The 14,459-nt window shown below is 38.2% G+C and overlaps 1 protein-coding gene and 1 non-coding gene across 5 annotated transcripts in view; one reads left to right on the top strand and one right to left on the bottom strand.

Moving 5' to 3' along the window:
* LOC133238571 (S-adenosyl-L-methionine-dependent tRNA 4-demethylwyosine synthase TYW1) overlaps positions 1-14,459 on the bottom strand; it is a 148,228-nt gene that overhangs the window by 24,713 nt on the left and 109,056 nt on the right. For all 4 annotated transcript variants that reach the window (XM_061401827.1, XM_061401828.1, XM_061401829.1 and 1 more), the window contains one exon: positions 6,423-6,533. In XM_061401827.1, coding sequence (XP_061257811.1) covers positions 6,423-6,533 — 111 coding nt within the window. The remainder of the gene's footprint in view (positions 1-6,422; positions 6,534-14,459) is intronic.
* Positions 5,102-5,173, top strand: TRNAH-GUG (transfer RNA histidin (anticodon GUG)). The gene has a single exon. It is a non-coding gene; the product is annotated as a tRNA-His (tRNA).

Raw genomic sequence — 14,459 nt, 5'->3', positions numbered from 1 at the left:
ATTCCTGATCACACTTGCCCTGAACTGTCTCAAAATGTCTCCTTTTCCCTCAGACCACAGCTCTCTGCCACCTTCTCCTACCAGCACAACCCCCACTCCATTTATCACCACCACCGTGTTCTTTCCTCACAACTTTGAAAAAACAACGTCCTTAAGAAAACAGATGGGAAGAATGTGGCGGCTGAGGAGTTATCTGCAGGCTGAGGAGTGACAGGCAGACCCAAAGAAAGTTCCCGAGGAGCAGGACCACTTACGTGTCTTGATATTTGTGGTGAAAAGCACAACCCACAGCATTACATTTGGAGAAGGAAATGGCAACCCACTCTAGTATTCTTGCCTGGAGAATCCCAAGGACAGAGAAGCCTGGTGGGCTACAGTTCATGGGGTCGCAAAGAGTAGGACACGACTAAGTGACTCACACACACACACACACACCATTACATTACACTGCTGTCTTCTGGAGGGACCACTCTGCTCAAGGAGATGGGGGCCACCAGGTAGGTCTTTTTTACAGGCTGCTTAGAAAATTCACCTGGGGATTCAAAGTCTATGGGAAGAGCAGTATTTTGGCTCTTGAAATTCTAATTATACTGACTGGGTATCAAAAGGCTCCTGATATTATTCTTTTGTCCCTGATCATTTTGAGAACAGAAGAAATGTTGTCTTCGTGACTTTTTGCAGCAATACATGTCCGTTTTAAAAATGCTTCAATCACTGCCAGCACCCTCCTCCAATACCAGCCCAAATTTCTCAGCATAGCACCTGAGGCCTTCTTACTAGACTCAGCATCCAGTCTTTCCCCAGCTAAAATCGCCACCATTTTTTTTTCCCACCATTTTTTTGATCTTCTGCCAGAAACCCCCATCCCATCTAATCCCAAATTTATCATGTCTTGTGCATATCTCTTACCAGATAACGCACATAAAGATGTGTCTAAATCCTGAGCTCTCAAAGGGCAGAAACTGTACCTTGTTCTCTGTACCCTCAACCAATCTGTTCTAAGACCAAGTCACACATTTCTTCCATGACATTAGACTTCATAACTCTTTTCTAACACAAAATTTCCTTCATATCTCTCATGACTTTTCTGCTCTTTAATGATTATGAACCCACTGAAAGCACTGCTCAGGTATTGCTGCATACCTGAACAACTAACAATTGTAAGGAATCTGACCGATATGACCAACATTCCTTAACGTTTGTGTGCAGAAACAGGGTGAGGTATGCTAAGTCATTTGTTTTGCAAGGCGCATTCTGCCAGGACTGAGCTCTGTCGAGAGTCACAGTGCTAACGGGAAGAAGGTTTTAAATCATTTGACAACAAATAATTATTGCACTTACTCCTCTCAAAGTGCAGTGCTAGGCACAGAATACAAAGACAGTATTTCATTTACAAAATGGATTGTGCTATGAAAGCTTCTCAATAAGGCAGATGTTTACAACGCCAAACACATTTTCTTAAACAAGTAAGCAAATAACAATGGTTAAGTTTCTCAGGCTAGCAAATAGAGGCCCATTTAAGCCTAATGAACCCAAAATACATGATAATTTACAGGAAATGGAACAGAGAGAGGTTTTATGAGACTAAAAGTGAAAGTAAAGAGAAAATCGATATAATAAGCAGCTTCTATTGATTCATTTTTAATAATATGCTTGATGGAAAGTGATCTAAGCAGTTATTGACCCCAGGCATAAGTTACCCCCTAGAATTCTCAACCAAAGCTATTAAATTGAAATTATTAGTCTAATTTTAGTACTGAGGAAATTTAGGCTCAATGAAGGTAAGCAATCTGTCCCAGGTGACATCCGTACCTTTTAGGAATACAGCAAAGTTTACACATCTTCCCCACTGGAGACTATGAGAGACACGGCTACACCCTCCACATTCACACACACATCCAGGAAATCCAGGGAAAGGATATGAATGGAATCTGAGAGCCCCAGGTATCTCACTATCCCAGGGTCATCTTATATTATCAACTTCACATCTTTGGGGCATTCGCGTGACCTTGAGGTACTATTAAGCTTTAACACTAACTCCTTTTGAAGGTTGGACCCTGGAAGACTTTTTTTTTTTTTTTTACCAAGAGATAGATACGGGATGGGCTTCCCTAGTGGCTCAGACGGTAAAGAATCTGCCTGCCCGTGCAGGAGATGCAGGTTCACCCCTATGTCAGGAAGATACTTTGGAGAAGGAATGGCTACCCACTCCAGTATTCTTGCCTGGAAAATCCCATGCACAGAGTAGGCTGGCAGGCTACAATCCGTAGGGTCACAAAAAGTTGGACACAACTGTGCGACTAACACATCACTTCACAGGTAAGAGATAAATCTCCAGGCACCACCGTGTCAGCGTGTGAATTTTTTCCTAATTCGTCCGTTTGCTAAAGGTCAAAGGGCCTAGTCTTCTGCCTTCAGACCCACATCCTGTCTCTAATGGAGCTGCACACACTCACCACAACTGGAGAAAGCCCACACACAGCAACAAAGACCCAGCACAGCCAAAAATCAATCAATCAATAAAATTTTTTAAAAAAAGGCCCAGGTACTTGATATTACAGAGTCAAGTGACCATCACATACTTTCTCCTGGTACAACACAAACTGTTTTCTGTTACCCTATATTTTATAATTTAAATATGACATTTTACATCATGATTAGATTACACACTTCTCCAAGAATTTTTCAAAAAAAAAAAAAAAATCTCTCCAAGTAGCTCATTTTACTTCTGCAGATGTGGCCTTGCTCAGCAAGACATCCATTTCCCAAACAGCATATCCAAATTTAGGCACAAAATCTGTACCTATGGTGCTTTGACGAGGCCTGGCATGTGGAGAGAGCACAGAAATATTTGTTAAAGGCAAGGATAAAACAGTAAAATGGAAATCTTGTTTGAAAGAAACTGTCATTATAACATCTCAGCTACACCCAAGAAGGCTTCACCTGTTTTCAAGTTATAGCAATAGTTTGTCCAAATACAAAATGCCCATCAGAGAATTACACTGTTTACAAAGTGGTCATCTTTCATTAAAAAATAATTCTGGTTGATTCTTTCCAGATTATAAAATATCTTGTTCATTACAGAAAACATGACTGCAAAGAAAGAAGCAAGGAGAAAAAAAGGTGATGGTGTGATCCAGCCAAGTTGCTTAATAATAGATGTTTTACTGCGATATAATTTGAAGCAACATTCTTTAATAGCTAAGTCATCAATTAAACCACCACTAATCCTTGACACTGGCAAGGTTTTGTTAAGCCAAGGCATATATTTAAGATGTAGTTTGTATCTTTGCATCATTAGAGTTCTTGCCAAGAGCAGCCTTTTGAAATTAAGAACAACTTTAAAAGTGTCTTTGACCTGACTAGAGATTGCTACACACTCAGATAGCAATATTTCATCTGCTCCAACCTCCCCATCCCTCCAGAAGACAGTCATACAGAACGCTGAACTTACTAAAAGATAGCTCTAAGAAATATCCTTTGACATGACAGAGGGCACCCAGCTTCATAAACATGAATGGAAGAGTGGAGCTCTGAGAGATTAGGTGAATTTTCTGGTCACTTTCTCTCATTTTTGCATATTCTTAGTTGTCCATGAAAGCCTAGCATATTATCTGCCTCTTAATATTCTACAGCTTTAACTACTTACTGTCTCATGCTGACGACTTCCAAGTCATTATTGCCAGGCTTGTCTCATCCCCAGGACTCCAGGCTTATATAACCTATGGCTTATTTGAACCTACACTTAGGGCTTCCCTGGTGGCTCAGAGGTTAAAGCATCTGCCTGCAATGCAGGAGACCCGGGTTCAATCCCTGGATCAGGAAGATCCCCTGGACAAGGAAATGGCAACCCACTCCAGTATTCTTGCCTGGAGAATCCCATGGACAGAGAAGCCTGGTGGGCTACAGTCCACAGGGTCGCAAAGAGTCGGACACAACTGAGCGACTTCACTTAGATATTTAAAAGCTATCTCAAATTACTCAGGCTAACACAAAACTCATGAAATCGCTCCCCAAATCGGCCTCTCTTCTCCATTGGTCTTCTTCACATCAGCAAATTGTTCCACATCCACACAGTTGCTTAAGCCAAAAACCCAGGTACTATTTTGATTCCTTTTGTTCTGTCATTTCCTACATCATCTAATAAGTTCGATTGGATCTACTTTCAATATTCATCACGGAAGCACCCACCCCTCTCCAACTATATCACCAAAGACCTTCCCCAAGCCATCACACCTCTTGCTTGGCAAAAGTTTTGTTACTGGTCTACCTACTTCTACTACTGCCCTTGTAAACCAACTCACAGCAACAGCAGGGTGATCTTTTAAAATCATAAATCAGATCTCATCACTCTCTAGCTTTTAAAATCCTTTCCAAGTACACCAAGTATAAAAAAAAGTTTTATCATTAAACTTAGTGTAAAATTTGATTCTGTTATCCTTGTGCAAAAGGCCTAACAAAATCTGATTTTGTTAGCCCTCTTCTCTGATTCATCTTGTACCACAGCCAACTCCAACCGCCCCAGAGGTCACAAAGGCCCTCTTGCAGGCTAGCTGTGTCATCTGCCCAGAATGCTCTGACCCCAAGCCTTTGAATATTGTGTTGCTTCTTCCTACTCAGGTATCAATTTTTAAAAGAGTAATCTCCTCAAAAAACCTTCCTGCTTACGAAATCTAAAACAGCCAACCATAGTATCTAGCAAAACAGCATATCCATGTATCCTCTCACACATCAATCCACTTACAGGTATTTATCCCACAGAAACACGGGCAAAAATATGACATTAAATGCCGCCTGCTAGAAATCGTCACCAATAAAATTGTCTTGAAATGCAAACACACACACACACACCCCTGATCAATCTTCTTTTGATCTAACTACTAACTCAAAGAAAATATATGGGGCAGAAGAATATGTAATAGAGCAAAATCTAAAATTTAAATACAGGGAACTAACCAGGATAAATGACCCATTTTTTCCAACAAAATAAATTACTAGGGGAATTAATTACTAGCAGAACTAATAGACTAAAAGAAATTAAAGACAGAAATAATCCAATTCTAACCCTTATTTGGATCCAGATTTTCAAATAACCCCAGCTTCCCTGGTGGCTCAGAGGGTAAAGCATCTGCCTGTGATGCAGGAGACCCAGGTTCGATCCCTGGGTCGGGAAGACCCCCTGGAGAAGGAAATGGCAACCCACTCCAGTATTCTGGCCTGGAGAATCCCATGCACATAGGAGCCTGGTGGGCTACAGTCCATAGCGTCGCAAGGAGTCAGACACGACTGAGCAACTACCCTTTTCAAATAACCAAGACAGTTGGTTTAAGAGGATATAATGTATATACACAATGGAATATTACTCAGGCATTAAAAAGAATAAAATATTACCATTTTCAGCAACACAGGTCATCTAGAGAATATCATACTAGTCAAAAAAAGACAAATGTTACAGGGGGTCATTTACGTGAAGAATCTTGAAAAGAATACAAATGAATCTACATACAAAATAGAAACAGACTCACAGACATAGAAAACAAACTTAGTTATTACCAAAGGGGAAAGGGAAGAGTAAATTAGGAGTATGGGATTAATCAATGAACATTACTATACATAAAGTAGACAAGCAACAAGGATTTACTATCTAACACAGGCAACTATATTCAATATCTTATAATAACCTATAATAAAAAATAATCTGAAAAAAATATATATAACTGAATTACTTTGCTGTATACCTGAAACTAATACAATATTGTAAATCAACTCTATTTCAACTGTTAATCAGTCAAGTTTTAAATCTTATATGCCCCCAAACTTAAGAAATTACTATTAAAACGATTTAGTTGTAAGAACAGTATTCTGAATAAGTGTTTAAAGTGAGTGCATATCTTTTAAAAATACACACTGAAACAGCTATAGGTAATGGTATAATGTGAGGATTTGCTTGAAAATAATAGGTAAGGGCAGGAAAATGGGTAGGAGTACAGGTGAAACATGAGCTGGTAATTTTTGAAGCTGGGTAATGGATGGATGGGGGTTAATCACATCAGTCTCTCTACTTCTGTATATATTTGAAGTTTTCCATAGCTAAGGTTTATTCAAATGTCAAACAATTACTCACTATAACTGTGTTCTATTTCTCCGCATATTAAAGTTACTATGTAGTGGACAGTACATTTATTTTCTGTTGACAGTCTATGGCTCGCTAAAATATAAGCTTTTTATACATGAGAGCAAATGCTTGGTCTTTACTGTTCTTATCCCCAGTGGCTAGAACAGTGCCAGGATCTTGATTAATATTTTTGCATAAATAAATCAAACATCCAGGACCTCGTGTAGGGTTTTAGAAGGTTGTAACCCCACCGTGGCCAGCAAAGTGCCAGGGGAAGTGTGCCCGGCACTGGCCGCCAGGGGCTTACCTTCACCTCGATGAAGTCAGGATTCCCCAGGGACACCAGCTCGGCATAGGCCTGGAGCTCATCCACGTTCCATGCCTTCACTAGAGTCAGTCTGTAGACAGTACGTTGTTGCTAAAAGACAGGAAAAGATAACTTTGTTTTTATCACCTTGGAAGATTTTCAAATTTCTTGAACCCACAGAAACCCCAGGCAAGGTGAAATCCAGTATGAACTTTTAAAAATTGAAGTTTACATTTTGTAGAAAGATGAAAAAAAATGTAAACAATATCATAAGACTCCCAGAAGCCTTATAGGCACAAATACTGGTATATTTCTCTTCTCTCACTAACGGTATCTAACACTAGATAAGTGCTAGTTGCTCAGTCATGTCTGACTCTTTGCAACCCCAAGGATTGTAGCCCGCCAGGGTCCTCTGTCCATAAGATTCTCCAGACAAGAGTACTGGAGTGGGTAGCCATTACTCCAGGGGATTTCCTGACCCAGGTATCGAACCTGGGTCTCCTGCATTGCAGGCAGATTCTTTACTGTCTGAGTCATTAACACTAGATAAGATACCCAAAAGTTTCTTAACAAATACACTGAATTCCATTTGATCAGAAATAGTGAATTGACTAAATAGTTTCAGACTGTCAAAAATGAATTCAAATAACCTTCGGGCTCTCCATTATCAATCAAAGTATTTATGATAAGGATTTTTAATTTACACTTTTCCTCTTTCCTGCTTTCTTATTATTTAATGATCCCTAGTTGGCAGAAAAGGCACACTGATGAACTGTCAATGTTGCCATTTGTTTGTCTGTCATGTAAAAAAAAAGGTACTGATTTTCTGAAAAGCAACTAGACAACAGTTATGCACGCCTTTAAAAACTTTATACCCTTTGACTTTCCTTTCCAGGACCCTAGACAAACTGTGAAAAGTTCAAGGACTAACTCAAACATCTCAAAACAACATGATTAATGGTAGTTTAAAATCTACAACAAGAGTGGGGGCAGAACCTATGACTTGCCTTTAACGAGTAGAGTACGCAAAGTTGATTGGTGCCTGTGATTATATGCGCATGATTGCATCCATTTGGAGCAAGTTCCTGGGCAGTATCCATGCTGCTAAACCTCAAACCATGCTTTAAGTAGCAAGGTTCATTATACTCAAGAGAAAGACAAAATGAGATGAGAGCTGAAAAGAATGATACCAACCTCTACATGCCCCCCAATGTCCACAGCAGAATTTATTTACAATTCCCAAGATAAGGAAGCAACTTAAATGTCCACCAAAAGATGAATGGATAAAGATGTGGTATATATAAACAATAGAATATTACTCAGCCATAAAAAATAATGAAATTTTGCCATTTGGAACACCATGGTTGGACTTAGAGATTATGCTAAGTGAAATAAGGCAGTCAGAGAGAGGCAAACAATGAATGATATCACTTAGATGTGCAATCTAAAAAAAAAATACAACAAACCAATGAACATAACAAAACAGAAACGGATATAGAGAATAAATTGGTGGTTACCAGTGGGGAGAGGAAAGGGTGGAGGAGGGAGATAGGGGTAGGGGATTAAGAGATATAAACTATTATGTATAAAATAATCCACAAGGATATATTGTACAGCACAGGGGAATATAGCCAATATTTTATAATAATTATAAATGGAGTATAATCTTTTTGCAAATTGCTATACTGTACACCTGAAACTCACATAATATTGCACATCAACTATACTTCAATTAAAAGATACCAATCTCTCTCTCTACTTTTGCTTATATCTGAAGATAACCAAGAGATGAAGAGATGAATATCATTAGGCGGCCACTTTAGAAAATGCACTCAAAACTTATTTTTAAAATGCAGTATATAAAGCATGAAAAGACACACATCTTCCAGATTCCCTTTACATAGCTAGAATTCACCCAATGCCAAAACCTAACAAAAATGGTAGAGAACTGCAGGCCAATCTCACTTGTATTTATACATGCAAAAATCTTACCGAAATTTTAGCAAATGAAATTCAGCATTATGTTAAAAATTCTAGAAAAGGAGAGATGATTCAATATTAGTGAAGTCACTTAGTCATGACTGACTCTTTGCAACCCATGGACTGTAGCCCACCAGGATCCTCTGTCCATGGAATTCTCCAGGCAAGAACACTGGAGTGGGTATTTCCTTCTCCAGAGGATCCTCCTGACCCAGGGATTGAACCTGGGTCTCCTGTATTGCAGGTGGATTCTTTACCATCTGAGCCACCAGGGAAGCCCATTCAATATTAGGTTATGTATTAATATAATTCATCACATTAATATTGTGACACAGAAAAATCAATCAGTCATCTTATAGATATAGTTTAAAGTCCATCCCTGATTTTAAAACAAAACAGAATGAACAACTGAAAAACCATTTGGTAAACTCAAAAATTAAAAAACATACCATTAACATAAAGAAAACACCCTTGAGTCAACAGTCCATGTCATTCTTATAGATGTAAAAAACAGAGGTATTTCCATTTAATCAGACTAACAGCAGAATGTCCACTGTATTATCTTTATAAACACTTTTCTGAAAGTTAAAATCAAAGCAATAAGGCAAGAACAAGACTAATTGAATAGTATACAAAAAAAACGTACTTGCAAATGATATAGGTGGCTTCCTGGAAACCTAAGAAAATCAACTAAAAATCAGATTAAGTCAAATTGGCCAGTGGCCAAATAAAAATAGAAAAATGAGCAGCTTTCCAAGCATAGAGTGGGAGGATAGATGTGGACTCTGAAAGTGAAAGTTGGTCCGGCTCTTTGCAACTCCATGGACTATACAGTCCATAGAATTCTCCAGGCCAGAATACTGGAGTGGGTAGCCTTTCCCTTCTCCAGGGGATATTCACAACCCAAGGATTGAACCCAAGTCTCATGCAATGCAGGCGGATTCTTTACCAACTGAGCTATCAGGGAAGCCAGGCCAGACTGAATCTCAGACCACATACTAGCCATCTTAAACTCTCTCAGTTCCTCCCTGCGTAAAATGCAGGTTTTGCACAGGACTGCAAGTGTTCATCTACATAAGGCTTGGGCTTCCCTGGTGGCTCAGCTGGTAAAGAATCTGCCTGCAACACAGGAGACCTGGGTTTGATCCCTGGATTGGGAAGATGCCCTGGAGAAGGGAACGGCTACCCACTCCAGTATACTGGCCCATAGAATTCCATGGACTGTATAGTCCATGGGGTAGCAAAGAGTCAAACACGACTGAACGACTTTCACTACTACATAATGCTTAGAACCATGCTGGCAGCAGTAAGTCATAATATGTATTAGCTATTATATGCCATATATTGCTACATATATATACTATATATACATATATCTGTAAAGCATATACATATATATTACAAAACACAAATTCTACTTTACAAAATACAACTATAAAATACTTGATGATTATTTATGAAATAACATGGACAGTGAAAAAAGTAAACTTTTCTGAGACCATAACAAAAAATTAGCCTATATGGAGAGCCATGAGAGATTTCTAAATATAATGTAATTCCAATGGGAGTTAAAAATTCTTTTCAACAAATAAACTGCAATGATACCAACAAAAACAATAGCAGGAGTTGGCAATGAGTCAGCCCTTACTATGTGCCAGCTGTTGTTGTGTTTAATATCTTAGCAAAGATTCCAATATTTGTCTCTTCTTTGCAACAAATCTTATAAAATAGGTTTATTATCTTCACATTATAGATATGAAACTGAGGCCCAGGGCTGCTAAATAAATTTCCCAAAGCTACACAGTTGGAAAGCAGCAGAGCTCGGAAATGAACCCAAGCAGAAAGAATCCAAGGCAGACTCTATCTCTTGTTGCTAAACCTTCTCAAATTGTGAAATAAATCATGCAAAGAGAAATGTACATAAAACACAAATGTATCACCCAAGGGATTAACACAAAGAAATATCCATCACCCACCCAGCACCATCCATTCCCTTCACCCTAAAGCTATCTGATATTCTGATTTCAACATTAGACTTGTGCCTATGTTTGAAATGTATATACAAAGAACCATATATTCTTTTGTGTCTTGCTTCTCTCACACAACATGGTGTTTATACAGTTCATCCATGTTGCTGTATGTTGGGATCTGCTCATTTTGTTATCTAACATTCCATTACATGAGTATACAATAATTCATTCAGCTATATTCCCACTGATAGACATCTAGATTATTTCTACCTTTTAGCTGTTATAAAACAATGCTGAAAATTTATGGTTCCTAGGGGTGGAGGGGAGGATAAGTTGGAAGATTGGGATTGATGTATACACAACACTATATATAAAATAGTAACTAATAAGGACCTACTGTATAGCACAGGGATCTCTCTACTCAATACTCTATAATGGCCTATGTGGGAAAAGAAATATATAAATATATATACAATATAAATTGTATATATTTATAAATATATAATAAACATCTAAATTAGATATAAATATATTATTTATATATTTTCTGTATTTATATATAAATATATTTTAAATACAATATATATAAAACTGATTCACTTTGCTGTACACTTGAAAATAACCCAACACTGTAAATCAACTATACTCCAATAAAAATTAAAAGAAAAGCAATGCTGTTATCTCTCATAACACTAGAGTTCAGCTTTTTCTGCTTTAGAGAATTTAATGAAATGCTACTATGACACATATTCTTCTATGTCTGCTTCTTTCACTGAATGTCATTCACTGAATTTGATGGTGATTCGGGCTTCAGATACATTTTTACTGCTGTTTAGTACTCCAGTATAGGAAAATATTAACTACTAGTGAAAGTGGTTGGTTGGTTGGTTGTTTTCCCAGCATGGTCTCTTACAAAACACCAATGCAAAGAGTGTTACTGTACCTGACTCCTGATGGACACATTTCTTTGATGTTCCTAAGAGTGGAAATGCTGGATCACAGGAAGCACACGTATTTTGCCAGACTGGTTTTCAAGGGCATTTGACCACACATCCACTTGGAGTGGATCAGAGTTCCGGCTACTTCTCATCTTCAGCAACTCTTGTTGGTAGTCTTTTAAAACTTCAGCCATTTCTGTGCTGTTCTATTTTGTATCTGTCTGTTTACTGATGAAGTTGAGTATGTTTTGGCCATTCTGATCTCTACTTTTGTGAAATATTTGTTCGAGTGTCCTGAATATTTCTCTATGGGGATAATGGTCTTTTTACTACTGGGTTTTTCAAATTCTTTATATATCCTGGCTATAAGAACTCTGTTATAATTGTATCAGAAATATTTTCATCTGCTTTAAGGCCTTCCTTTTTACTTTCTGCATATCTTTTGATCAACAGAAGGAACTGATTTTAGTACATTTACGTTTTATCTATAGCATACTAATGTTCAGATGATTAAAGACAAAGAAAAGCACTACTATGGGGTTACAAAAACAGGAATGTCATTAGATTTTATTTCAAATGATCAGATTCACATTCTGGGTTTCACTGTGTCTGTAGGGAGCCTGCTCAATGGGACAGTTTTGGAGACTTTAAAGTCTATGTAAAGTTAGTTAAAGCAGTTCCTAAAGTCTACAGAAGAAAGTGGAGTTACACTCCAGTTAGATCAAATTAAAACAAAAACTGAGTACAGATGATGCTTGAGAGGTGAGAGCTGGCATTGCCTTTGCAAAGGACATACTTAATACTTTATATTATCCTTTTAGATTAAAAAAAAAAAAAACAGGAGAGAGAGGGAAAACTGGAGTACACACTGGAGTGTAGTAATATAATTCAAATAAAAAATATTTTTTCCCCAATTTGGGGAATTAATTAGCAAATTTAATTTGTATAGGTTCTGGATTGGTTATTACTGCAGGATTTTCTGAATGTGTCATATTCTCTAGTAGGGGATATGGATGGTGTGATATTGGGTCAGTCAAAAGGTACATTCGGGTTTTTTCATTACATCTTATGGAAAAACCCAAATGAACTTCTTGGCCAACCCAATACTATGGATGCTGAAGCTGAAACTCCAATACTTTGGCCACCTGATGCAAAGAACTGACTCATTGGAAAAGATCCTGATGCTGGGAAAGACTGAAGGAAGGAGAAGAAGAGGACGATAGAAGATAAGATGGCTGGATGGCATTATCAACTTGATGGACGTGAGTCTGAGCGAGTTCCAGGAGGTGGTGATGGACAGAGAAGCCTGGTGTGCTGCAGTCCATGGAGTCGCAAAGAGTCAGACACGAATGAGTGACTAAACTGAACTGAATGGAATATAATATGGAATATAATAAAAATGAAGATGAAAAGTATCCAGTTAGGCAAAAAGTTTAGCTACTTTCTGTTCAAGCTACAATGTGATCTGTGAAATGTCACAATGTGAGTTGTTAAAAAAAAAAAAAGTCAAGTAGTTGGCACATTATAATTTCATGTATTTCTGGGGTTTTTTAATCATTAAATTTATTCATTTTTAATTGAAGGATAATTGCTCTACAATATTGAGTTGGTTTCTGCCAAACCTCAACATGACATGCATTTGTTTAATTTAAGCGTCTAAGATTCTTCTCCCCTAGTGGTGAGAACACACACAATAAATGGGGGGTGGGGTGATCGGAAAGTTATATCCCAACAAACGTGCAGCTGGACTGTGCAGCGAGAGACCTAGATGTTCACCTCTAGACTTTAGATCAGATTTTTGTGACAGATTTTAAATTTGAGTTTCAACTTATTATGTTTCTTAGAGGGAAGTAATACATGGACTGAAAACACATGAAGTAAAAATTGAGGTTGAAATTCCAAAGGTAAATGTTAAATGCTTATCAAAGGGAACTGCATAGGGAGGCAGGCGGTATAAAGAATCAAGTACAAAGCAGAAAAGGCCTGAGTGAAGAAAAGAGGAAAAAAGTATAAAATGAGGAAAAGAGTACACAGTAGCAATGAAGCTACTGAGTCAGCTGTGTGAGCTTAGGTGAGCTCTTTGTGAGTGAAGTTGCTCAGTCGTGTCCGACTCTTTGCGACCCCGTGGACTGCAGCCTACCAGGCTCCTCCGTCCATGGGATTTTCCAGGTGAGCTCTTTGCCCCTCTGTAAAAAAGGGAAGAGTAACAGTATCTGTACCTCATAGTATTATTGTTAAATTAGAAGGACTAAAACAAAGAACCTAGAACACAGCCCCCGCAGAGAGAAAACGATGAATACATTTTGGCTACCACCACCAGCAGCAGTTACATAGATCTGTTCATTTGATCACACAGATAGCAACTCAACAACAGTCACCAGGTGTTACACTAGGTGCGGGAGATACAGCAGTGAACGAAGCAACCACAGTGTCAACTGTTGTATAAGCTACATTCTATTCTAGTAAATGAACAAACTCAAGTCAGAAACGAAATTAGCAACAGTGGTTAACACCAAAAGAGGAGAGGAGCCAGGAAACCATCAAGACAAGACTTCAACACTCCTGCCTGGCTCCACAAGCCATCATACCATGCTTGTCAAAAAAATGATTCTGAACTCCTTAAAACAAAAAACACCTTAAAATTGAAACAACCCCTCACTGACAACCATTATTTTTTAAATCAAAGGAATATGTGTTCACCAATACTAGAAACTGGACAATGATTCTTTTAAAGACCTTAGAAAGCATACCTATCCTTAAAATGGCTTTAATTAACCAAGAGTTACTTTTCTGCTTTTTGCTTTGGTTTGGTTTCGTCTGACCGTGCCAGGTCTTAGCCGCCACATGCAGGATCTTTAGTCGTGGTGTGCAAGCTCTCAGTTGTGGCATGCGGGAGCTAGTCCCCTGACCAAGAATTGAACCCAGGCCTCCTGCATTAGAAGCACAGAACCTTAATCACTGGACCACCAGGGAAGTCCCTTAATTAAGTCTGATACTGTTTATGGGAGTCAAAACAAAATGTGTCAATCTGATAGGTCAAATAAAGCAAAAAAGTAGAAAATAAATTCAAAGATATAACTTATGATCTAGCTAAGTGAAGTCTTCTTCATATTCAAAGATAAGAAGGAAAACTATTATAGAATTATTCC

The sequence above is a fragment of the Bos javanicus genome, chromosome 25, assembly GCF_032452875.1.
Source record: "Bos javanicus breed banteng chromosome 25, ARS-OSU_banteng_1.0, whole genome shotgun sequence".
NCBI classification, from domain to species: domain Eukaryota; kingdom Metazoa; phylum Chordata; class Mammalia; order Artiodactyla; family Bovidae; genus Bos; species Bos javanicus.
Note: the sequence above shows the minus strand (reverse complement) of the source record. Positions and strands in the feature narration are given on the sequence as shown.